The following is a 25,889-nucleotide window of genomic DNA, read 5'->3' as shown; positions in this document are numbered from 1 at the left end:
CTTACACAATTCACAGCGCTCACCATAGCACATACCCTCCCCAATGTCCATCACCCAGTGACCCCATCCCTCCCACCCTCCTCCACTCCAGCAACCCTCAGTTTGTTTCCTGAGATTAAGAGTCTCTTATGGTTTGTCTCCCTCTCTGGTTTCATCTTGTTTCATTTTTCCCTCCCTTCCCCTATGATCCTCTGCCTTGTTTCTCAAATTCCTATCAGACTTTTTTTTTTTTTTTTTTTAACAGAGAGTCTCAAGCACTACAATTGCAGAACTATTGTGAAAACACAAAGACCTTACAAGGGAGGCTGGGCTCTCAGGTTGTATTTCCCAGCCACCCCATCCCCACTCAACAGTGATAACCTTACTCAGTTTTATGTCCTGAGACTAAGTTCCAAAAAGAGCCATGAGACACTTGACCCCAAGGCCAAAGGCCACCACGTCACTTACATTTTTCTAAGGAGCTTTATAACATTTAAAAAGAACCAATGACACAGGTTAATATTAATCATAGGGCTGCCAGACCTCCCGTCTGTTGCCTTTTCCCTTCTACTTCTCCCATTCACAGTTTCCTACAATCTGGCTTCTGTTCCCAGATGCCAACCAGCCAGTAAACATTTCTTGAGCACAACTTTTTGCATAGCTCTGCAGGGGTATCATACATGGCTCCTTCTGTTAACAGGTAACTATTTTGTTGAGGGTAACAAAAAAGTAAACCAAAGGGACAGTACATGATGAATGCCAGATGAGTGGTCCACACAATAAATATTTATTTTAAAGGAAGTACATAGTAGGTACTCAGTAAATATTTATTGAATAAATGAATGGAAGGGAATGAGGAAATGGATGAGGGAAAGCTCAGTGTGGGCTAAAGCCAGGAGGGACCAGAGTAGAGTTCTACTCATCTGGCTAAAGCATAGATTTCATGTGGAGAGAAGCGGTAATGAATTCTCAGCCTGGACAGCTAGACTGAGACCAAATTCTGTTAGAAATGGTCCCAGTGGGTACCACAAGCTAAGTGGATTAAGAAAAAAGAAAAAAAGAAATGGTCACAGTGGGCCACTAGGTTTCGGGAAGGGAAAAACATGAGTCAGAGAATCCAGTTAGGAGGCAATTGTCGTTATCCATGTGTGAGGTAATAAAAGTTTTAATCCCATGGAGTAATAAAGAAATGATAGTTCTTGGTGAATGACTAGTGAGAGGTGATGAGGAAAAGGGGCTATTAAAAATGCCATTGATGGAGAAAGGGGAACCCTCTTACACTATTGGTAGGAATGCAAACTGGCGCAGCCACTCTGGAAAATAGCATGGAGGTTCCTCAAAAAGTTAAAAATATACTACGAGGTATTTACCCAAGGGATACAAATATAGTGATTCAAAAGGACACATGCATCCTGATGTTTATAGCTGCATTAATTATGGAAAGAGTCCAAATGTCCATCGACTGACAAATGGATAAAGAAGTTGTGGCATACACACACACACACACACACACACACACACACACACACACACACTGGAATATTCATCAGCCATCAAAAAAGAATGAAATCTTGTCATTTGCAATGATGTGGATGGAACTAGAGTGTATTATGCTAAGGGAAATAATTCAGTCAGAGACAGACAGATACCACATGATTTCACTCATATGTGGAATTTAAGAAATGAAACAAACAATCATGGGAGAAAAAAAGAGAGAGGGAAACCAAGAAACAGATTCTTAACTATAGAGAATAGACTGAGAATTGCCAGAGAGGAGGTGGGCGGGGAATGGGTTAAATGGGTGATGGGTAGTAAGAAGGGCACTTGCTGTGGGGCGCCTGGGTGGCATAGTTAGTTAAGTGCCTGACTCTTGATTTCAGCTCAGGTCATCATCTCAGGGTTGAGGGATCTAGCCCCTTGTCCGGCTCTGTGCTCAGTTTGGAGTCTGCTTGAGATTCTCTCTCCCTCTCCCTTTGTCCTTCCCACTTGTTCTCTCTCTCTCTCTAAAATAATAAATTAATACACCTTTAAAAAGAAAAAAAAGAAGGGCACTTGTTGTGATGAGCACTGGGTGTTGTATGTAAGTGATGAATCACTGAATTCTACTCCTGGATCTAATAATACATCATATGTTAACTAACTGGAATTTTTTATTTTATTTTATTTTATTTTATTTTATTTTATTTTATTTTAGAGAGAGAGAGAGAGAGAGAGAGATAGCATGAGCAGGTGGGGAGGGGCAGAGGGAGAGGGAGAGAGAATCTTAAGCAGGCTCCATGCCCAGTGCGGAGCCCAATGTGGGGCTTAATCTCATGACCTGAGCCGAAATCAAGAGTTGGAGGCTTAACTGACTGAGCCACCCAGGTGCCCCAACTACTGGAATTTAAATAAAAACTTGAAACAAACAAAAATGTCATTGAGTCATTTTTTTGGAGAATGATGGTATTATTATCAAAAGCAGGAAGGTCAGCTGGTTGAGCCTTTTTCAGGGAAGATGAAAGAATTTAGTTTTAGATATCTCCAAATGGAAGTTTCCAGGAGCAGTTGGAGATCTTATCTGGGAGCTCAGGAGACATGTCAGGGTTGTATAAAGTTCACATCCATGCCTCATTGTCTCTTGTCACCACTAGAGAGCCCATCTCCTTTCTTGGCTTGAGCTATGACCAGAATAGTGAAATGCCATGGAGCCTAAGTATGTGGGGGGTGGTAAAAAGAGAGGGATTTGCTCATTGCTGCTGAGAGACTAGAGAGATTGAAGTTCCAGAAGGGGCCATATGATTTAGGCATTGGGAGAGAATTGTGATCTTCAAAGAATGTTGTTTCAGCATGGGGATTTGTGGGCGAGTGGAAAACAGACCTTAGGGAGTTCAGGAGTTAGTGGGAGCTAAGGCAAAGAGGCAGTGGGTGTGGACCATTTGGCAACAAGAAGAAGGTGGGTAGAAGGTAGGTAAGCTAGAAAGGACCACAGAGAAACCCAAAGCTCTGATCATTTCTCGATTGAAACCATTTTCTCAAAAGTCACCATTTACCTTCTTCTTGCCAAATATAATGTTTGAAATACCCTCATTTTTTCTCTGCAATATTTGACACAGTAGATATCTCATTCTTTCCCCTTCCTTAAAACTCTCTTCTCACGTGGTTTCTGTGATACTATAACTACTACCCAAATCTCCTTCTACATGGCTGACTTCTTTTTTTTTTAAACATCACAAATATGATTTTTTTATTTGTCACCATTAAATGTCTGACTTTTAAACAGATTCTTGGACTGGTGGCTCATATCCATCAGCTTGTTCAACTTTAGCACCGGTCTCATCCCCAGTAGCTTTTCCAGAACTACTACCTTCACCATGAAGCTCCATGAGCTTTCCCAATTCAAACTTGGGCTTCTTCAGCATTTTTACTTTTCTAACGAAGACATCATGAAGTGGATAAATAGACTGACAAGCCCTTTCTATATCTTTTCCGATGCTGTCTGGAATCAATTTATTGACCACTTCTTTCAAGTCATTTGTTTACACCTCTTGGGTCATGATTTCCATCATCTTTTTCCGAATTTGACGGACCTGTTGGTGCTGAGCATAAGAGGTCTTCCGAATCTGATTATTGCGTTTTTTAGTAAAACCAACACAAAATAGACGAAGCAAATAACCATCGGTAGTCTTGACATCAACATGAACTTCGATCATGGTCTGCCATTTTTTGACCATGGAGCACATTTTGTCACGGGTAAGATCCATGCCATGGAAATTAGGCAGTTTTTGCCCTGAACATCCTCAGTAATTAGCTGAATTTTCTAAATGCAACTTCATCATTCTGCAAATCAGCAAGGTTCACTTCAAAAACCCGACCCTTGAGGCCATCAGATGCGATTTTGGTTCCTTGAGTTCTTGTGACTAATGTTTTTCCAATATTTCTTATATTGAACAGAGCTGGTGCTTTCACATCATACCAATCTTTCTTAGAAAATGGATCAACCACTTTCTTCTTGGCTCCCTTTTTGCCGCCTTTCATAAGGCACTTGTTCTTGCCGACCGCCATGGTGCTGCTCAGGGAGCCAAAAGGGCTACATGGCTGACTTCTATCTCTTTTTCCCTTGTTGGCTTCTCTTCTCCTACTCACATCTGTAGATGTCCTCTAAGGCTCTGACTTTTGGCCCTCTGGTCTCTCAGACAGCTCATCCATCTAAGTTCCATCTTCCTACTTCCCACTGCCTGTAGGGCACCTTCCCCAAACGAATTTTCTTTTCTAACTTTGTCTTTCTCAGTTCTCCCAGGTATTCAGACTGGGTGCTTTCAGATATCTGTTTTTTCTTAGCCTCTTGGTACATCACATCTGGACCAAATCTTGTCATCTCTTTCTTTGAAACATCTCTGGGGTTCTTCCTTCCTCTCCATTTCTTAGCCACTACCCTCAGTCATCTCTGACCAACATTACCATTACTAATTCATGTAATGAAGAGTCTCCCTGACCCAGGCTCTACTTTTCCTGAACCCCTACTTCTGTAGACAACAACAAGGTTGATATTCTGGAATTATCATTGTCATGCCACCCCCTGTGCAAAGACATATGATGATGGCTCCTTATAACTCCTAACACAACAGCTGAACTTTTCTGCACGGCTCGCAAAGCATAGAAACAAAGAATCTTAGAAATGGAAGAGATACTAGATATCACCCGGTCTAACTTGCTTTCTAATGTAGGAGTCCCTCCCTATTCAGTATTCTTCACAGATAGTTCTCCTGCCTGACCAAGAGAGGTCCCTAGATCATGGAGCCTTTCCTAATTTTTGTCTCACTCTTTATATTCAACTTTATTTGCTCTTACTTCCTCCACATCTCATCTCCTCCAGTCAGGCTGGTTTCTTCTTAGCTCCTTCCTCTAACTGCTTTGTTCTTACCTCTATATCTGTGGCCAGCTGCTTTGCTGAATGCCCGCCTCTCCTTTCTCCAGTTCTCAAAATCCACCCATCATTCAAGGCCTAATCTAAACATCGTCTTTCATGATCCTTTCCCCGACTTCTTTTTCTTAACTTCTATTGCATTTACTGCTACCACATAGTTTCACACTTGCCCTACGTGTGCTAATTTTATTGCCTTGTCACACATCCCCCACTCCCACTCTGCCCCCAGCAGAACGTAAGCTCCTTGAGGAGGACAAAACCTTACCTTAGCTTTTGTATCATCCACAGGCTTACCCTGCACAGGATTAGGCATACAGCAGGTACTCAGTCAATATTTAATGATTAATAATAGATGGGTAGCCTTAGTGCTAAAGAGGTAAGGTCACACAGCAAGTCAGTAACCAAGTTCATGATTGGCAATCACAGCCCCTGATTCCCTGAGCAAAAGTGTTGGTACATATGAGCCAAGCTGGATGAGGATACTTCAGGGAGGGTCTAGGCCTTAAGCCAGAAAAGACCCTTTTCTGAGCCTGAGAAACAGGGAGGTTTACCTCGGTAGTCTAGGGCAGGAGCCCGTGGGACCTCTTCAGCATATACTTCATTGTAGCTTTCATCTGGGTAGTAGCCCGAACCTACAACAAAAAAGATAATACCAAGATGACATACTAATTTCTCACTCAAGTCCTTCCCAAACTTTCCCCCTATCCAACTTGGTCCCTTCCTGAGGACATGGCACTCCTTGTAGGAGGGAGCCAGGTGGATATTTAGTGGGAAAATTTTTGCCTTGTAAGGCAGCAGAACTATTGTACATAAATCTCAACATCCCAGGTGCGTAGAAGGTGAGCTCAGCATTGTGGGGGTGGGAGTGACTTACTTGTAGCACAAGAAGCTTCCATTCAAAAGAAAAAAGATGAACTTCTTGACTACCCATCCATCCCACCAATGGGGGCTATAACTGACCCTTTTCCTTGATGCAGCACACAAAGTCTTGGTGAGATACTGATGACCAAGCTCTGAGGATGGACTGTTGTCCCAGGTAGGAGGAAAAAATTAGTCGAGTAAGAGTCTTCCCACTAGTGACAGGCCTGCTCATGGTCCTCAGAGAGAAACAACTCCTCAACCTCCCACTAGCACACACGGCACCACCCTTTTGCCATTTGGTTGCCATTGCTAGGGGTGGCATGCCAAAGCAGAGGAAGGGTTCAAAAAGCAAGAGGGAATGAGCATAGTTTCATGTCTCGAGCAGTTTGTCCTGGTTTGGAAGAAAAAGAAGGCAGAGTCCTTTGGAGAAATTTCCTGTTCCTCTAATCAGCAGAAGCTTTAGCAGGGAGCGGCTGAGCTAGGAGAAAAATCCCAATCCAGCCCCCATTCTGTTAAGTGGCCCAGTCCCTGGTAGAGGAAGGCCCGTGGCTGTCTGGGAGACTAAACAGTGTGTTCCACTAGACGGCAGGAAATCAGTCATGAATGCAAACTAATTGGAATACAACTTAGTCCTTTCCGGAGTGAAGTTTCCGGAAGCTCTCTTTCCAGCCTATCTGAGCCCTTATGCATGCACAGGAATCGAGCAGCCAGCCATGCCGGAGTCAGAAAACAATTCCTCATTTCCAGGAGAGGGTGTGCTTTCAGGACAGGGCTGGGCTTTAGTGCAGGAGCCCTTTGGCGTGTGTAAACACTCAGACCACAAGCTGGTCTGCCTCCTCTCCGGGAGGAGGCACAGGGCCCCCTGCACTAACGCGTGGAGCAGAGGGCCAGATGATGAAGCTCCTCCATTCCCCACAAGCCCAGACTGGGGGGTGGGGGGTGTTGGGAAACCATTCCAACCTGATGAACAAGGGAATGAATCAAACTGAAAGTTTGCTTTATGAAATCATGTCTTCATTGGTTTGCCCTCATTCCAGAGGAAAGAGTTCATTTTTTTCTTTCCCTTTATTATAATTATTATTATTTTCTGTTTTCCCAGTCCAGTTCCTTTCTTGGCTTTCCTTCATTTCTCCTTAGGCCTCCTGTCCCTTGCTCTCTCTCTTCCCACATGGGAGGGTTCTTTGTGGGGGCATGGGATTCTTGTCAGCTGTTTCAGTTTAGTATTAGCCTCAGAGCCTTACAGCTTCTGTAAACAGGAGACCAGATGTGTGTGTGATTCCCTAAAGGATTCGCCCCAGCGCTCTTGTTCCAGAGTTTGCTTGCGAAGGAATGCCCCACAGGGAGGAAGCCTCTGTTTACCAGAAGAGCAAACAGGAGTGTCAAAAAGCCTATGGCTTGATAGCAGCAGCAACACCACTGCTAACAGCACTCAGCACGTACTTGTACTCTGTGTTCAGCCCATTACATATGTTATCGTACCATGTCACCCTAGCATTTCAGGGAGGTAGACACTCCTACTGCTCTCTGATATACAGATGAAGACACAGGCTCAGAGAAGTTAAGAGAATAGCCCAAGTTCTCCCAGCAAGGAAGGAGCAGAGTGGGCCTTCCAGCCCAGCCCAGGGTGGTTTGATCCCCTGATAACAGACTCAGATACTCTGCTCAAGAGGGCAGTAAGAGAAAGCTTTGGACAGTATCCAGCAGAGGAAAAAAAAAAAAGCAAAATCTTTCTTGCGATCCAGCTTTTTTCCTCTGTGTGTAGGCTCAAAGGCCACAAAGCAACTTCTAGCATTCGAGAATTACAGGAGATGTGGGAAAGCTGAAGGGAAGACTCAGTCATATAATTACAGTCTACAGCAGGGTGCAGAGGTAGCTGGACCAGGGCCAAGTTTGCATCGGATGGGAATGGGCTTAGGTCACCTTACCACTTTAAGCCTTTCCATTTCCCTCTCTTTGCCTGTCTTGGGGTATTTTATGTTGCGGATGTTAAGATACTGAGATGAGAGATAAGAAAATAGAGGGGCATGCTCCCCACATTGTTCTATCTGCTTACCCCCTTTCAGCACCTGGGAAGAGAGGTTTGGGCAGCATTCCTCTGTTCCCTTGTATCCGTCAGAGATTACTGTGTGGTCCCTCCAAATTCAATTGTACCATCAGATCCTCTAAGCACTGTCCTTCCCAAAGGTATGGTTGGAAGTGTAACTAATAGTTGGAAACTATTTTAAGATCCACACTAATGCTTGGCTTACGATCACAAATACAGTCTGACTTCCCGAACTGCACAGATATGCCAATCCCCACTTTATAACCCACTGTTCACTTTATTACTTTTCTTAACCCTTTCCAACACCTGCTGATGATTCCTGGATCTTTTCTCCGATTAGCCCTGAATCCACATGTGGCTGCTTCCCTTGTGTCATTCCTATTTGAGGACAAAGCTATGGCCATGAATAAACAATGTTGGATGCACAGAGAGTGGTCAATAAATAGCTGTTGAATGAATGAATGAAGCAATGAGTAGAGCAGGCTCAGACAGCTGAGCTAGAGATGTAGGGGAGGATTATCAAGACATTTCTGAATTTCTCTCATCATGTAGCCTCCTAAGAACAGAAGGCAGAATGAATAGGTTTGTAGGGCTCTCAGAGACCTCGCCAAGGGCTTGACTTGAATTTCTTCATCTCAATGTCAGCCCTTGTGCCTCACCCCCTACAAAGCCAAGCTAAGCCAAAGAGGGGGAGAAGTTTGCATATTTGGTTGAAAGCTTGATGCAGCTGTCCCAGACAAACAGAGCTACTGCCAAAGGCCTCCACCAGGAGCTAAGGGCAAGTGGAAAATTTTAGCTGCAATGACTGTGGCTGTGATGGAAGCAGTTTGTTATTTACTCATCTCTGGATATTTTCCTAACTCTATTGATTGGGTCTGACTCCTTCCCCTACTCCTCCCAGCCCCCATGAGCGCAGACACTGCTGGCCACAGAATATTCTTAGCACTTGGAATGCCAGTTGGGCCCCAACAAAAACCTCCGTCTGCCACCTCATTAACCTTCCTTCATTTCTCTCCCTCCCCCTTTCCCTCTCCTCACTGAGTCTATTCTCTTCAGCTCCTTATGTGTCTAGGGGCAAAGGATGACACATTCAGGAATCCAGAAATCTCCATCCCTTCTGAAGTAAGGAATAAGCCAGAAGAGACTGGGGAGTTCCTGTTTAAGAGAAAGTGACCTGTATTGTCATTAACATCTTTGGCAGAGAGGGACTATAAAAATCTTGTCCTATAAGTAAGGTCTAGGGGAGAGAGAGGGAGGGAGAGACTGAGAGAAAGGGTGGGGGGAAAGGAGGGAGAGAGAGAGGAAGCTGAGTGCAGAAGCAGGTGAGATAGTGGCCTCAAAACCATGTTGTCCAACCCTCTCGTGCTTGTGCTGATGCAGCCTGTTTTCAAATGTCTCTGGTTTGCCTCAAAAGCCTCCTTTAGTAGCCAGTTGCAATGATTAACCATCTTTGTTGTTGCAAATAGTTCTTCTTTATTTAATTTAAGTGTCTCTTGTTGCAGTCTAACTCTCCCTTCTCCAAGACTTAGTCTAGGCCCTGCCTTCCTTGGAAATAATGAGCAACAGGTCCTAAAACTTACCTGCATACCATGTTGGTGTCACTGCTGGGGTGAGGAAGAGCAGGAGAGATAGAGCTCCTCTTTGGGTTAGTTGACCGGCCATCCTTGAAAGGAGTCGGGATGAGGGGAGGTTAAGGAGATAAGAATAGAGATATGCGGCCAGAAGTACCAGGGAAAAGGAAAATATCTTTCAGAAATCAGCCATCAGTGAACTTCCAAAAGTGAGAAGAAGCAGAAATGCAGGATCTGTGAGGAAGAAGAGAAATTTTTAAATTACTGAATGCTTGTTATATTGTCCCCTTTGTAAGGATCTTCTGCTTTATAAGAGTAACAAGACTCTATTTGTTATTTCTGATTTCTTTTCCTCCCAGGAGGAGGATGACATAAAACAATCAATTCTCAATTAACCCTGGTGGGATCAGATGCAAATGTTCCACTGTCCAAGTTATAGAGAGGGACATGGAAGAGTCAAGATCAGGAGAGGTCCAACATAAAGTCATATAGAGCCAAGAGAGAATCCTGTGATCTAAAAGCTGTCAGTTGATGGTTTCATCCATTTAACTAGTATTTCCTAACCTCTAATCTGGGAAAGCATTAGTATGTCTGGACTAAGAGCTCTTGAACTCTGGAGTTAGACAGATCTGTATATGCATCCAATTCTGTCCTTATTAGCTATGGGGTCTTGGACAACTTCCTTAACTTCTCTGAGCCTCAGTTTCCTCACCTATAAAATGGGAATAATAATAGTATCTATCTTACAGAAGAGATTATTGCCTGGCACATAGGGAAGCAATAAATATATATTAGATGTTATTATACTCAACTTTGTATTAGACAAGACTAGATGTTTCCTTTCTCTAGTCTCTCAGGCCTTAACTATGGCCTGGCTCTTTTTTTGCCTTTGGGTTTTGAGACTTAGTGGTTTGGTAGTGGCTTCTGGCTTTCGAGTCCAGCCTCACCTTCTGGTATTATTCTGCTGAGCCAGCAGGAAGTCAGCGAGGTTGGGAAGAACCTATTGAGGTACGTGAGGAGAGGGTAAGCAAGCTTCAGTTGCCCTCTCACTTCCTGTCCTGTCCTCACTCGAATGCGATGAGAGTTTTGTGGTTCCCAGTAAGCAAATACTTTGTACAAGACAGTATTAAAACTTGCTGCCCATTAGTATAAACTGGCCACTGAACTTTTCAGCAAGCACCCATTCATCCACATGTTTTCAATGAAATGCCATGCTCAGGGGAGGAGTCACTCCCAGAAATGGAGAAACAAAAAGATAGCAGATTCTGGCCAGAGTCCTTAAGGGACATGAGAAGTCGAAGAATGGCAAAAGTTCATTTTCCAATTCATTGCTACTTGGCTTCAGATTTTGTCCAGAGACTGGCAAGGAAGCAGGATAGGAAAAAACAAAAAACAAAAAAACAAAAAACTGAGAACAAGCGAGGGAGGCAAGCTAGAAAGAAAAGACAATCTGCCAGGGTTGAGGCAAGAGATAAAAGTAGAAAGAGGGAAGAAAAGGACAAGAAAAGGGAGGTTAAAGAGAGATCCAGGAAAACGAACAGCTAGGTAAACTAATCACCACCCCCTCTCACGTATGCATCCTCAGTGCAATTCCTTGGCTGTGGAGCTGGGGCTGTCCTATTCAGACCCACTCCTCTACATCTGTCACTGCTTCCCTGCCCTCGTCCTCCCCGGATCTGAGGCTGAAAACCTGACTCGCAGAGTCAGCCACCCTCTGCTGCAGGCCGGGAAGGTAGTGGGGACCTGTGTCTACAGCCAGGTCATGGCTCAAACGGCAAGCAGCATATGATCCAGTTTCATAAAAGAACACCCCCTCCCCCACCAGCCATGTTGCTCATGTCCTGGGTCTCATTACCCGCCAAGGCTGCGAAATGAGGTAATAGAATGTGGAGGGTTAAGCAGCAGATCTTACCTGTTTTATACTTTTTTTGGTGCTCTCTTTCTTTCTCCTTTTTCTCCTTCCTCTCTGCTCCTCTCATCAGTCGGAAAAACTTCTATTTTAACATTCCTAGAACGAGTGGCTCTTGGTCTGTCCGGGCCTCCAGGATTCTGTTAACACTGCCCAGATGTGAGGACATCCGCATTTGCCAAAAGTTTCCTTAAAGCTATATTATCCCCAAAGCTATAAGCTATTCCTCCCTCAGAGAAGGGTTTTAGAGAAGTAGGGGAGAAAGAACGCAAGGATTAGAGGCCCATAGTCCGTCTGCCACGGAACAGGGGGAAAGTATGAATGGCACTGGTCCAGATCCCATGAGTATAGTAATGACTAACAGAGGCTGCCTGAAGGGCCTCCAGAGATGTGGTGTACTGAAGAACCCTTCTTCTTATGACTCAGCATGACATCAGGATCGAATGAAAAGGAATTTCGAAAAATCCAACGAAGGGGGAAGATTGTAGCCGACTTTGAAATTCCCTAGAGATTTCCCCAGTAATTCCTTCGTACTTCCCAACTCAGAGTCGCCTTGCCATCCATATACACAGGGTCAAACACACTTTGAAACTCTCTCACTGATGATCTAACGTCCATGGACTTCAGTTTCTGATAAGATTACGTTGTTTACAAAAATTACCATGCACTTTTTGCCTGAAGGATCAAGACTGATTTCCTGTAATAAGAGTGGAGGGAAAGCACGCTTAGAGAGGCTTTAGTGGGAGGCTGTTTAAGCAAACCTCCATGATCTGTGCATGGCAAGGTTATAGCTGCGGCTAAGCTGTTTCCCAGTGACCTCTGACAGAAGGCTATGCTTCGCTAAGCAAGCTTTCTTTTTCGTATCTGGTAATGAGAGTATTCTAACATAGCACGGACCAGCTTCCTACACTCTCCTGCCTCTCAGAGTGGACATTTTTGTCCTTGAAAAACCAGTGATTGTGGAAGAATTTTGTTTAGATGCTGTAGAAAGGGTTTCTTCCCTGTGTGTGCAAGCAAACTGGCAACACCTTCTCAGTTACAAAGGGAAGAATTGTGCTTCTGTTAATATAAAGTTCAGTAGCAAGCCTGTTTCATGTCCAATCCACCAATCAGAAATATGTATTGAGTGTCTAACAGTGTGATAGTGGTATAAGACTGAAGACATGATCTTGGCCTCATTTATTCAATAAATTTATCATGCTTCTACTGTGTTAAGGAGGGTGGACAAAGACAAAAATCCCTGACATCGTAACATATAATTAATTCAACAATATTTATTGAGTGTCTATTACATGCCACACACTGTTTTAGGTACTTGAGAAACATCAGTGAGCAAAAGAGACAAAAATCCTTACCTCCATGGAATGGAGGAGGCAGACATTCAACAAAAATGTTCTTTTTTAAAAAAGATTTTATTTATTTGACAGAGAGAGAGTGAGCACACAAGAAGGGGGAGCAGAGGGAGAGAGAGAAGCAGGCTCTCCGCTGAGCAGGGAGCCCGATGCAGGGCTCGATCCCAGGAGCCTGAGATCATGACCTGAGCCAAAAGCAGCTGCCTAACTGACTGAGGTACCCAGGCGTCCCTCAACAAAAATGTTCTTGATTACAACCATGTGCATTTAGGGAATTAGCCTTCACTGGGCATCTACTATAAGCTAAGAAGGGGGAACAGAGGTGATTATGAACTGTGTGATCCTTCATCTAATGAAGCTTACTCTCCAGGTCCCAGAGGGTTTATGTTTAGGAGGGGAGATAAGAGGGACACAAACAATTCAAAAACAGTACAAGACCACATAAAATTCTAAAAGCTATGATATAAACTGTGAGGACCCTGTGAATGCTCTGTGGGAAGAGGTAGGCCATGGTCTGTTCTCAGGCAAGGGAAATGACATAAACAAGAGCTCATTGTTAGGTCAGAGGGGGATGGGCTAACTGGTTAGAGGGATCAAGAGAGTGATAGGGAACAAAATTGAATAAATCGAGTACGGTCAGATTGTGAGGCCTTTGAAATCAGATATAGAAGTTTACCCTAAACTCACGTGTTAAGAAACAGTAAATCTATTCAGTGTGTGTGTGAGAGAGAGAGAAAGAGAGAGAGAGAGATGGAGAGAGAGGTGAGAGAGAGCACAGAGGAATATATTCTTCTAGAGTTGTTTTCTTAAAAAACAAAACAAAACAAAACAAAAAAATCTCTTTACCGCCCCCCCTCTTGGCAAAGAGTATAGTCCGAGCTCTCAGCAGGGCATACTATGTCCTTCACAAGCAGGCCCCATCTATATCCTCAGCCTAGTTTTACACATTCACCTCATGACTTGTTCTAGACATACTGAACTTCTTGCTCTTCCTTTCATACTTTGGTGGCTTTGCACAGATATATTTACTCTACCCTGTATTCCTTTCCATCCTTTCCTGGACTGTTGAAACTATATCCATCTTTGCTGCTGAGAAGTTCCCCTCAGCCCACCCCAGGCAGATCTGGTTTGCCTGCCTTTTCTATCACATCACTTTGTACATGTCTCAATTATAGGTTTATCACACTTAATGTCATTGTACACCCATGACAATTTCTGTCCCCTACTCTACTAGTTTGTTCATCTCAGACTCATCTCTGTCCCTGCCTAGACTGTGAGAGCCTAGGGGGCAACAGACTTGCCTTAGTCTTCATCATTTCCCCAGCACCCAACACAGAGCCCAGCACATGCTAGGCCGAAGATGCGGCATAAGGCCTCCTGTCCCACTCAGAGCTGGAAGGAGCAGGACAGAGGGGTGGCAGAGAGAAGTTAAAGAAGAAAGGGAAGGGGGAAAATATGGAAATCATAGGGAGAATAAAGTAAGGGGGTAAATAAGAGGGACAGCATCACTGAAGCACAGAGATGGGCAATAGGAAGAGCTTACGCTAAACAAGGGGGACTAATTAAAAAAAAAACAGATTTCTTCAGCCTCTAATATCTGTGGATAACACTGTATTAAACACTGTGGGGTATAAAGTTAAATAAACCACCTCTCTGTATGATTTAGTTGGGAAGATAAGACAAAGACACACAAAGAGACCGACAACAGCTATATATACACATGTAAAGTTCTTAAAGTTCAGTACCATTTTCAATGTCAAGACACTGAGTATGAAGTTCTTTAGCAGGCCAATAAGGTATTGTTTTACGAAATATTAGATATGGAAACTGACTTGCCTAGATAAGATCTCAACAAAGCTTAACAAAACTAAACTAGAAACAACTTTTCTAGGATAAGGCAAATTGATATGAAATTGTGAATTTTAATAATCATTTAAGAGCTTCTCATTTCTATGTGTCCCAAACTGTGTATTATGAACTTTTTTGAGGAAGGAAAGATCAGGGCTGGCAAAGGAGGAAAGGATTCATGGAGAATCTGAAAGGAGTAGATGGAAAAAAGTGAATGAAAACTAGACGCAGAAGAGAATTTCAGAAAAAGAGTAATGAAAATACACAAGAGACAACAGGAATAAAGATATTCCTATTCGGGAAACTAAGTTTTAAAACTGTACATACGAATTATCTATTTAAATGGTGATATTCAAATTATCTGTTTAAATGATGTTTATCTGATGGCTGTAATTGAAATATGAGACTTTAAGAAAATAAGCAGGACGTGCTTTTAAATTTTATGATGGGCACTTAGCCAAAGGTAATTGAAGGGATTCTAGAAAACGTATTAGAAAATGAAAATGGGAAGGACATTATGTGAATAAGAGATAAGATGTATTCTGAGTGAAATAGTTGAAGTTTTTTCACTGGTTCCTAAGACAGGGAGTAGTAATGTTCCAAGACATTATCCAGCAGCTCAACTTAATTGTTTTGTTTATGACAGTGTGATACTGGGATGGCTTAGACATTCAGTTTATTTAATTTAATTAATCAAACCTCAAGTCACTACTTAGTGGTTAGTTTCAGAGACCAGCTATGACCAAGGAGGTCAACAGGGATTGGCTGAGCTCTAAACGAGCTCATCAATTGAGCATTGTGTCCTAGGGCATTGGGGAGAGGATAAAAGGGGGTGCAGGAGCCTGCCAGACTGGCTCTTCAGTAGTTTCTGAACATGTAGATAGCAGGAGTAAGGCAGGTAAGGAGAAAAGAAAGCAGGTACCCTTCTAATTAACTCAGGGTCTGAGTTAGTGTGAGCGGTCAGACGATGAGGTCTGATACTAGACAAAGAGGTGTGTGTGGGCAGGGGTGGGGGGTATGGATAAAGGGGGCAGAGGAATGCTCTCAGTTGAGTTGGGGTTGGGATGTGCTTTAAGTAGGGAGTAGGAATTCTGTGTGAGGTTGGAGACTGGGACGGGAGCAGGGGACAGATCTTGTTTATTGGGAGATAGTCATACTGGTTTACTGTGGAACAGAAAATTCATGTTGGAAAAGCAGTAGGAAATAAGCTGATACCATATTTGCTGGGGGAGGCATAGTTTAAATGCCAAAGAACAACATTTAAACTTAATCTTGAAGGTTACAGGAGATTAATAGGGAAGGGACACAAATCCCTACTAAATATCGAATGTAAAACAAACAGCAACAATACTTAAGGAAAACATTTTCCTTTTTCCTAAATTTTCAGCATCAAACATGTGTCTTTGTGGTCAGAGAGAAGGAGGAAAATAGATTAGACCAGAAAAAGTATTGAACTCTCTGCCTTGCCACTCTGGGATGGGCAGGTTACTCCTTAGGTGATTGGGCTACTGGAATGAAGGCAGAAGTAAAACTCAACAAAAACCCCAAGTACAAGGCAGAACTGGGGAGATCATTGAGGTTCTTGTGCTTCAGGGACTTTTAAAAGCCCTTGTTTGTGGCTAAATGTCTGAATACAGCGGTCTTTGCTTGGATAATTCCCAGCCAAGACAGCTGTTTATTCAGTGGCAGCCATGTCTCATCACAGAGTGGGCCCTGTTTCTGGTGAGAGAGACAGAAGTTGGCAAAGTTTCATCAGAGGCAAGTTAGCCTCTTTGAACCTGTTTCCTCAACTGTAACATGAGGGCAGCAGCAGTCTTGACCTCACAATGAGGGCTTCTGTGATGTATGCGTGAGGTACCACCTGCCAAGTGCTTAGCAACGGTGGTTGCTACATAGTCCATGCTCAGTACTACAGTTACTATATATAATAGAATGTAATATCAATAACACAATTAAGTATTACAATATTAATACTTTAAAGAATAAATGTATCTTATGACCTAGAGAATTACTATTTACATTGCCTTAGATGGGATTGGATACCCCTTTGGTCTGGGTTTGGGCCCAGACCCAGGCCTAAGTTTGAAGTAAAGTGAACTCTTCTGGGTTTAGTGGTATGGGAGGGTGGGAGGTGGTGGTGCAAGGTGTTGTGGCCATAGGAATATTAAATTCCATGTCAGCCTTTGGCTTAATTTGGCACTCCAAACAAAGCAGCGTTGTAGCGGCAGAGGAAGGGAGAGGCGGAAAATCAACACATTCTTGGAAATAAGATGTGGCTTTTGCTTTGACTATTTTGTTTTCTCTTCAGCTAAAAAAATATTTCTTCGCTCTTGGGCTCACAACGAAAATCCCTTCCAGACCATGGTAGAAACCTAAGCTTCAGAGGAAGGTTCCATTTAAGATGACGAAGAATTAGCAAGACTTCCCTTGATACTTATTTTAATATGAGAACCCCTCAGAGAGAGTTATTTAGCCTAGGGAGAAAGCTTTGCATTTACTCGGAGCCTCCCTCAACCTCATTTCTTGTGGTTATGGCACGTGTGTTACTTTCAAAATTGACATCTGCTATATTTCCTGATAACGTTTCTTCAGTGTTTGTAGGTGTATAGTTGTATCATTTACCCACTCTCTCCATGTGTTTATATGTTAAAGTTTTAGGGTAAAATTTTAGTATAAAGACTGTTGGTGCAATATTCATTCTCCAGTAGTTGCTCTCTTGGACCTCGGACATCTGGCATTTTGCTAGAGGAACTGGTCCCAGGTCAATATTCGAGGTACAGGGAAGCTCTGTGTGACCAAGTCAATGGAACGTTCTTGTTTTTCTGGTTCTGTGGTATATGCTTAAAGCAAGGTTTCAAGCAAAAAAAGTTTGGGTATCACCTCTCCTTTCACTATACAATACAAGAGCAATACAGGAAACACCCACTGTGATGTCGAGCTTGTGTCAATTATGATGCGATGGACTGCACAGGGAATGGATACTGTCTTCAAGAAACAGCACACACTCACTGGACACTCAGTCTTTGCCCTCGAAGAGCTTACACTTTAGTTGAGAAACCAGACCTTAATACATATTCTGTGCTGTAATATTGACCAACCCGTTCATGATACAGAACATGGAAACATGGAGCTACCTACATACATGATTTAATAGGAAAAAAATACACTTCCATACTTCAAATGCCATCCACAATTCACTAGGAATGTCCAATGATAAACTTTTCTTAAGAGTTACCTTGTTTTTGGTTGACATTTCAATGCTCTGTGTCTCACCACATGGATAAAGGAGCATACAGATCTATAGTATTGTTGGTGTTAGGTATCAACTCAGATTTCCTAGAAGTAACTATTTTTTTCTCATAGGGATATATTTTTATGGAGGGAGCAAGAAGGTCCAGAGAAAGTTTCACAAAGTGCATATTTTCCACTAAACAGAAAATTGAGTCTTGACACCCAAGTAGTGATCTTTCTTTTCTCCCTGATTACACCTGTCCTGAATTTCTAGAAAGATGAATGCTAGGGATCAAACTAATGTCCCTGAGTAAAATGGGAGACCAGGATGCCTATAGCACTTCATTAATTCATTTGTATTTAATTCATTTTGTAAATGTGTTTTGAACCTCACTAGATAAAAAAGACCTCCCTATTCTGAGGTTCCTATGAAAAGTAGATGACCTATTCAAATTGAGGGCAATTTGAATGGCTCATTTGGTCACTCTTGAAGCCTAAAAGGTGTCAGAAAGCAGGAAACAGTAAGTATCTATAATGCCTAGGCTCATTTCTTTTCTCCCCTGTAACAATAGGCATAGAATAAATCCGTTTTTGTATCTACTAGCTCAAATAACTGCACTTATTCTTGTGGGCTGAGCTAAAGCACATGCACATGAGTCCTTTATGAATTAGAGACATCCCATTTCACAGATGTATCAGAGAACTTTACCCTTTAAGGCTCTGCTGATTTGCATAATCCAAATTTTCTAGGCTTTTCAACTATCCGAAGACTTGTCTTTACATTTAACCCTTCCTAAAGCTAAGCCCCAAACAAAAAGCGCCTCAGCTTTTATCACCAGGGTTTAGGAGATCGTGAAGAGGGCTGTTTTTTTATTCCATTTTACCCCTAAGATTGACTCAGGGCTGCCTCAGGACATATGGGACAGAAAACTTTTTCGTGATTCATTCCCATTCCGTAAGCAGTTTAACTCCTTAGGAACACATAGTCTTAAGTTCTAGGAAGATCTAAGCAATTGGGAGAATTTTAGGGGAATGGACAGACACTCTACAACCCAATACCGTCTGTAGCTTGTGTTTAACACAGGAGGGGACTGAAACGCACAGCGATCTCTAGTTTTGGCTTTGCTCTTAGCCATGTGACTTTAGGTTTCAGCCTCCTAGAAAAAGAAATCAGCCTAATTCCCCCACTCAGGTAGATTTCACTTTTCCTCAGTTTGTGTCTAAAACCCTATGACTGTACGTGTCGCTTTGCAATCCGCTTTGTTTCTCTTTGGAACTATGTTTCTTGGGAGTATTGAGCCATGTAATGAAATATGCTTCGGTCACTTTTAACCTCTTTTCATTCCTTTCTTTCCCTCTAGGGCACCAGGGGCCGGCGAGGCCGAATCTCAAAGCGCTGCTGGCGCTCCTGGTGATAGAATAATATGATCAAGTTATAAGGGCGGGGGAGAGATGGGGGGGGGGGGGGGAAAGATTCAGAGAAAAAATGAAGAAAGCTCCACTTGAAGATCGAAGGAATTTCCGGCACTAGAACCGTTGCATACATTTCTCGGTAACCTGCAGCAGGGGGCGCTCGGAAATTGTCGTCACTTTCCGGGTAGCCTCCCAAGACTTTACCCTCTAGAAAATTGTACAGTGTTTCCGGCTTTTCTCAGTTGTAGACGCTCGTAAGTTTCCGGCAGTTTCCGGGGAGACTCGGGGACGCTGCGTCTCTCTAGCTCCGCTCCGAGTGCCCGGTGCGGCGGGGCAGGGTCTGGGGCTAGTCATGGCGTCCCCGTCTCGGAGACTACAGACCAAACCAGTCATTACTTGCTTCAAGAGCGTCCTCTTGATCTACACTTTCATCTTCTGGGTGAGAGATGGAGGAGCCCGGGGACGGGAGGAGATCCTGGGCTTGGGTGGGGGGGGGGGGGGCCCCGGGGGGGGGGGGGCGCGGGGGGGGGGGGGGGGGGGGGGGGGCGGGGGGGGGGTTTGGGCCGCTGTAGCTGCTGGGACCCCGACGCGGGCGAAGAGTTGCTGGGGCTCGAGCCCGGGCATCCTGCCGGCGCCGGGGTCAGGGTCCCGGAGGATGGCAGCCAATCGGCTGTGCTGGGACACAGACGGGCTTCGGGTTCGAATCTGATGCGGGGGACGAGGAGGGGAGTGAACACCCCAGACCTCTCAGAGGGTGTCCCCGGACCGTTGAGAGAGGCGAGGCTTGCCCCGCCCCTCTGAGGGCTCACCCGCATAATAGTCTCTTTCTTTTCACCGCTTCGTTAGAGGGGAGTATTTCGCAGGTAAGTATGGTAATGGCTGCACTCCCGCCCACCTCTCCTCGGCTTGCTTTTGTGTACTATCCCTTTGTACGTGGGCATCTCTGAACTGGGGTGGGGAGAAGGGGGAAGTTTCTGGAACTCAGAGAGACACTTTCTTCCCTCCTCCAGAAGGTTTCCTTCCTATGGCGGGAGTAAAGCAGTTAAATAAGTTGTTGTCCCTCGGACAGATATGCCGTGGACTTCGGGTTATACCAAAAACAAAACAAAACCCAACAAAAAGAAACAGATGAAATTTAAGAATTTTGTTAGGATGCCTTCCCTAGCTACCCCCTGGTTTTGCCCTGGCTACCTGGGCTACCTAGTGATCCAGGGTGGATTTATTAAGGCCTGTCCTTATGTGCAGATCTCCTTCCTGCCCCTTGTCTCCCATATCCCAGCCACCGCGCTCTGGCCACAGACTGCTAAATCAATTCTCACACCTATTAAACAATAGGTTTGTGGTTTGAAGGTGCTGTAGTATACAGCCTATAACGTTCTGTTCTCTGGCTTCCCACATAGATCACTGGTGTTATCCTTCTTGCCGTTGGTATTTGGGGCAAGGTGAGCCTGGAGAATTATTTTTCCCTTTTGAATGAGAAGGCCACCAATGTCCCCTTCGTGCTCATTGGTACTGGTACTGTCATTATTCTGTTGGGCACCTTTGGCTGTTTTGCTACCTGCCGAGCTTCTGCATGGATGTTAAAACTGGTGAGTCCTTGTTTTCCTTAGAATTGATTCTTGATTTTAGAAAAGTCTTATATGTTGTTGGCTTTGTTTCTTGAAACCGGCCACGGCCCTTTATGATTTCTCCTCTTTCTTCCCAGAGTAACATTTCTGCTACCAATTCCCACTTTTGTTGTTTTTCCTGTCCTTTTTAATAAAAGCATGCTGAACTGATTGAGCAGACTATTTTTTTTGACTCCCCTTGCAGCTGCATTGTATCTTATTTATGCTGACTTGGACTTTCTTTCTATCCCACAGTATGCAATGTTTCTGACTCTCATTTTTTTGGTTGAACTGGTCGCTGCCATCGTAGGATTTGTTTTCAGACATGAGGTAAGCCTGAATTTGGGAACCTTAATATGTTAAAATTTATCCTCCCAGAGATAAAAACAGTTAATAGTTCAGAAATCACTTCTAAAACTTTCTTTTCAAACTGTAGCTGACAATAGTGGCTTTCTTGTAAAAATTCTAGCCCACGTTTAATATAAAAAAAAATTTAGAAAATTGTAGACTGTTACCAGAAGAAAATTACAGGTACCCATAATTACATGTATTTCCAGTTCTTTTTCTGTGTACAAGTACCTGTTAAAGTGGAGATAGTACAATTTATAACCTTACTGATAGAGGAAAATATTTAAGGCACAAAATTGATAACACAACTGTGTTCTTCCTTATGCCACGTGTTTAAAAAAATTGGATATACTTAAGGCAAATCATCAAAACTTTATTGAAAGAGAAATTGGGGTTCCACTGTTAAAACTGGAGTTGGGAAATCCTTCAGTGAGTAGTGAAGGCTCCTCAATGAGAGTGTTTTACAAAGTGGTAGTGCAGTCTCCCAAAGTAAGGTTTTGTAGCTTAAGAATCCTGTAGGCATCAAATTTGTACTTAATTTAAAATAGAGAAAAATTGGGGGAGGGATACAGCAGTACAGAGCTGCCACTTGAATGAAAGGTCCCATAGCACTTTGAACTTGAGCAGTTATCATCTTTTATTGTAATGTTTTGCTTAGTAATCCTCTCAGCTAAACTGTAGCTCAGAGAAGACGGGATTGGACCATAGAAGTTAATTACCATACGTGTTGCTGCTGTCAAAGATAATGACCTTTAGTCAGATGTGGGGGATTTTTTTATTTGGCCTAGAAACCCAAAGAACTTTCTAGAATCTTTATTTACTAGCATTGTGTTTCTCTGCTGTAGATTAAGAACAGTTTTAAGAATAATTATGAGAAAATTTTAAAGCAGTATAACTCTACGGGAGATTATAGAAGCGATGCAGTAGACAAGATTCAAAATAAGGTAAATGGTCATGGGGTGGTGGCTATTCAAGAGGGGAACACATCCTTATCCCTTTAGAGAAGAGGATAGGCCTCTGGCTACTAGATGTTGTCCACTTGTATGATATTCTCATTACAATCTTAGATCAGGAGAAAATATGTCCCTGGAAAGATATGTCCCTGGAAAAGAAGTGTGAGATGATACTAAGTGACATATCTCCATTTTTTCCTAATCATTCTCCTCACATGTACACCTCTTCACTCCTCACATACATCACGGACCAAGTACTGTTAGTACCAGCTGTAGCAGGAAAATAAGGCCAGTCCAAAAGGCTTACACTTGGTATTTCGAAAAAGAGTGCTTATCTCTTGAATTATAAGGCCAATTGAGAACAGCCACATTAAAATATTAGGATAGAGATCGTTGAGTATAATGCTTGTGTTTTGAACACAAATTGCAATCTAAAATAATAGGCTAAGTGTTTGACTACAGAGCTGTGATGTGAACTATAAATGGTTTTGTTGGATTTTTTTTCAGTTGCATTGTTGTGGTGTCACCGACTATAGAGATTGGAAGGATACTAATTATTACTCAGAAAAAGGATTTCCCAAGAGTTGCTGCAAACTTGAAAATTGTTCTCCACAGAGAGATGCAGATAAAGTAAACAATGAAGTAAGGAGCCTTTAAATTTTTTTTTATTTGAAAATATTAACTGAATACAGAGTTGACTCAGTTTTTAATTTTTCCTCACAATAGCTATAATCTAAAATAGGTGGGGCAGGTATTATTCTCATTGAATACATGAAGAAACTGAAGCTCAGACAGTTTGTGACTTGAGTTCACACAACTAGCAAATAACACTTTTAAATGCATAATCTAAAAGGTGGAACTTCTGTTCTTCAAACTCCTGTTAGAGCATTGTGCTTGAAAGGAGATAGGATATGTTATATGAAAGAGTGAATTTGAATAAAATGATAATCAGAGGCTGAGGTAGCTAAAGCTCATCTTTTGGCAGAGATGGATGATCCAAGTGTTCATTATTGCTTGTGTTGTACTTAAAATTGTTTTTCCTCTCCCATTAGGGTTGTTTTATAAAGGTGATGACCATTATAGAGTCAGAAATGGGAGTGGTTGCCGGAATTTCTTTTGGAGTTGCTTGCTTCCAGGTAAGTCCTTGTTGTTAGGAATGTCTCCTCGCTCTTGTTCAGTGGTAAGCTAGAAAATTTCCAATCTGAAGGCCTCAGGGCATTTCCAGAGAAGTCACATTTTCACAAATTCCCGGCTGTTTTTATTTTGTATGTGAAACATATGTAGTCAGTCATTTGTGTTGGGTCTATTTAGCTTTGTTTTATTTGGGAGGGGATGTTCTGCTATTTTCATTCCAATTCTTTGATGTCTTGGATCTTATGTTTTCCCACACTATTTTCACAATTAGACTTCTCCAGATTTTTATTCCCTGTTTACCTGCTCTTTTTCTACCATGGCCTAGCATGCCTTGAAACTACAGAAAGCAAAGCTTAGAATTAACTCGTAGTAGTACAAACCTGGTGCCCTAGGGTACGGCAACTCTCCAGCATCCTAGTTCATTAATTAAAACACGACATAGATGGGAACCTTGTTTTACTGTGCAGTCAAGATTCTAAAACATTGTCCAGATTTTTTCTTTCCTGGGCTGCAGCTGCCTGGTGAGATCCATATAAGTTCTGACCTACAAAAACTTAGATCATACGACCCCACATTCAATATGTGCCTGTCATGTTGGGGACGTGCTACGTTGTGGGTCAAATTCTATTTTCTGAGTTGTGCTGCCTCTCACCGTAGCATGAAAAGTTTGAACTGTGGCTCTAAACAATTTTTCTTAGGTAATGGGGGTTTGTCCTATATTGAACATCGTGGCGATAAAACTAAAAGAAGGGACATACTTCATTTTGACCTATGCAATTGGTTTTGGAAGTCTAATCTTAACATATTTCTCAAGCAGCAGGCCTAGCTATGTCTGAGTCTGCACTGTCTAATAAAATGGCCACTAGCACCTTCGGAAGGTTCTAATTATTAAATAAAATAAAAAATTCAAGCCGCATTTGAAGTGCTCAAAAGCCACATGTGGCTAGTGGCTAGCTTACTGGACAGCCTGGGGAGTACAGAACAAATCTATCGTTGCAGCACTGCCCTAGATCTTCCAAGAAAATCTCTGCCTTCATAGATGGAGATTGTACGTGATGAGATGCATAGCCTCAGCCATGTCCTTTTTGTTCTGATAGCTGACAGGTTAACTGATAAGTTTCCCCCAAACTTATTTAGAATTTTTCTTGAGTGATAATTTTGTCAGTGACAGTTGTGAAACTCCAGGTCATAGTAGCAGTAAAACTTCCCTTATATTCTTTGAATGTGATCCAGGAGCTGCAGAGTATCAAACATAACTGCCGAGAGAAACTTAAGGAAATTATTAGTGAATTCGAAGTGAAAGGAAAATAAACCTGTATCCTGAGTACTTTAAGCTCTTGTGTGTGTGTGTTTAATTTTTGTTTGTATTTTATTTCTAGCTGATTGGAATCTTTCTAGCCTATTGTCTCTCTCGCGCCATAACAAATAACCAGTATGAGATAGTGTAAACAGCAAACCACGGGCCTATTCCTCTTCAAGTTTAAGGTATGTTCATTTTAATCCTCAGCTCTCTATCGGTGTTTACTTCAGCCTGTTCATGTGATGGATGGACTGAGTTTGCCAAGGTCTTGTCGAGTGGTGCATTCAGATCCGGTTGGTACTGTGTTAGCCCTGCACAGCTAGATCAGTTCTCTCAATGCAAGGCGTTTTAACCTCCTGCGAGAATCCAAGTTGGTACTTTGCCAGTGATGTGGCCAACCAAACTGATTAAATTATGAGAGGCAAAAGCAATGGATGCTTTTTTTGTGAAACTGTGGAAACTTTGGTTCCTTTGGACTATTCTGTGTGGGTTTTTGTATTTGTAAAAAAAAAAAAAGAGCCTTTGGGGGTTTACCTACACATCAATCTGAAGATCCTAAGTGGTCCCCTTTCTAACAAACTTGGACCTAGACTGAAGAGAAATAGAGAATCCCTATAGTGACCTTACAAGTGAGGTTCCCTGGCACGTACACTCCGCTCCCAATACTGGCATTTTCCCTAGTCTTCATTTACCACACTCCTCTGGTGAACTCTGCGTAGAGCGGTAAACACATCTAGCTTAACCTGGAGACAGATTTGGGGAAGATAAGTGTTTCAATAACTTCAGTATTTGAATGGCGAACCATGAGAACTATGGCTGGCTGAATTAATCCCCTAGGGTGCCCTTCACGGTTTAATTGGGCCGCTGAAGGGGAACACAGGAGTAGATGCTCATGTGTGCGAGCGCAAACAGATATGGAAATTTGGGTTACAAGTCGATTAACTTTTTTTTTTCTTTACTTTTAGGACATTTACATTCCCCCCCTGTGAGCTATGAAATTGCCTGGTTGGAAGACTTCCTACTACCGCTTACAATAGACCAAAAACTTACAGCAGTAGTCTGATTCAATCAAGACGTGTTCAGTTTAAGTCCACCTTTTGTCCCATTGATGTTAGATCATTGAAACCCCTGTATCACTGTGAAACACTGGAAAAGCTAGTAAATTGTAAATGATGCAATACCGTGTTCCTCTTGACTTTTATTTTTCAAAATCGCATTGTGAATCTGCTATTTTGATGTAGTGTTACAAAGTGACTGCTGTGAATTTGCTGACTCATGATGTAGTGTGATAGAAAATTGACCCTTCCGAACTGGCCTCTTCCCAGACGAGTTAAAATTATTGTGTAATTTGCATCAAGTTAAGATATTTTCATTAGTCTCTGTTTTGCTCTCAAATTTATATTTGAAAGGTTCTGATTATTACTTAATGGTGTCAG

General features: G+C 42.6%; 2 protein-coding genes and 1 pseudogene across 5 annotated transcripts in view; 1 reads left to right on the top strand and 2 right to left on the bottom strand.

Moving 5' to 3' along the window:
• SRPX2 (sushi repeat containing protein X-linked 2) overlaps nucleotides 1–11,746 on the bottom strand; it is a 28,433-nt gene extending 16,687 nt beyond the window's left edge. Inside the window, exons 1-3 of one of the 2 annotated variants that reach the window (XM_025876294.2) lie at nucleotides 11,271–11,745; nucleotides 9,368–9,592; nucleotides 5,434–5,514 (exon numbers count right to left, since the gene is read on the bottom strand). In XM_025876294.2, coding sequence (XP_025732079.2) covers nucleotides 5,434–5,514; nucleotides 9,368–9,449 — 163 coding nt within the window. In that variant the 5' untranslated portion in view covers nucleotides 9,450–9,592; nucleotides 11,271–11,745. Of the gene's footprint in view, nucleotides 1–5,433; nucleotides 5,515–9,367; nucleotides 9,593–11,270 lie in introns of both variants that reach the window. The other variant, XM_073885902.1, reaches the window with a different exon arrangement.
• LOC112827689 (small ribosomal subunit protein eS1-like) lies at nucleotides 3,186–4,020 on the bottom strand (annotated as a pseudogene).
• Nucleotides 11,747–15,289: 3,543 nt separating the features above from the next.
• TSPAN6 (tetraspanin 6) lies at nucleotides 15,290–25,631 on the top strand. 3 transcript variants are annotated; one of them, XM_025868191.2, is made up of 10 exons: nucleotides 15,290–15,365; nucleotides 19,060–19,550; nucleotides 19,958–19,974; nucleotides 20,512–20,700; nucleotides 20,974–21,048; nucleotides 21,912–22,010; nucleotides 22,527–22,661; nucleotides 23,072–23,155; nucleotides 24,533–24,638; nucleotides 25,419–25,631. In XM_025868191.2, the coding sequence occupies exons 4-9, from the start codon at nucleotides 20,689–20,691 to the stop codon at nucleotides 24,599–24,601; spliced, it is 474 nt and encodes a 157-aa protein (XP_025723976.2). In that variant the 5' UTR covers nucleotides 15,290–15,365; nucleotides 19,060–19,550; nucleotides 19,958–19,974; nucleotides 20,512–20,688; the 3' UTR covers nucleotides 24,602–24,638; nucleotides 25,419–25,631. The 3 variants fall into 3 exon arrangements, with proteins under 3 accessions (XP_025723976.2, XP_073742008.1, XP_073742009.1); XM_073885907.1 differs by lacking the exon at nucleotides 19,958–19,974; XM_073885908.1 differs by lacking the exons at nucleotides 19,958–19,974; nucleotides 20,512–20,700.
• Nucleotides 25,632–25,889: the final 258 nt, after the last annotated feature.

The sequence above is a fragment of the Callorhinus ursinus genome, unplaced genomic scaffold (assembly GCF_003265705.2).
Source record: "Callorhinus ursinus isolate GAN/ISIS: 27379988/994484 unplaced genomic scaffold, GSC_fseal_2.0 scaffold67, whole genome shotgun sequence".
In the NCBI taxonomy this organism is placed as follows: Eukaryota; Metazoa; Chordata; class Mammalia; order Carnivora; family Otariidae; genus Callorhinus; species Callorhinus ursinus.
This window is presented reverse-complemented; position numbering and strand designations above follow the sequence as displayed.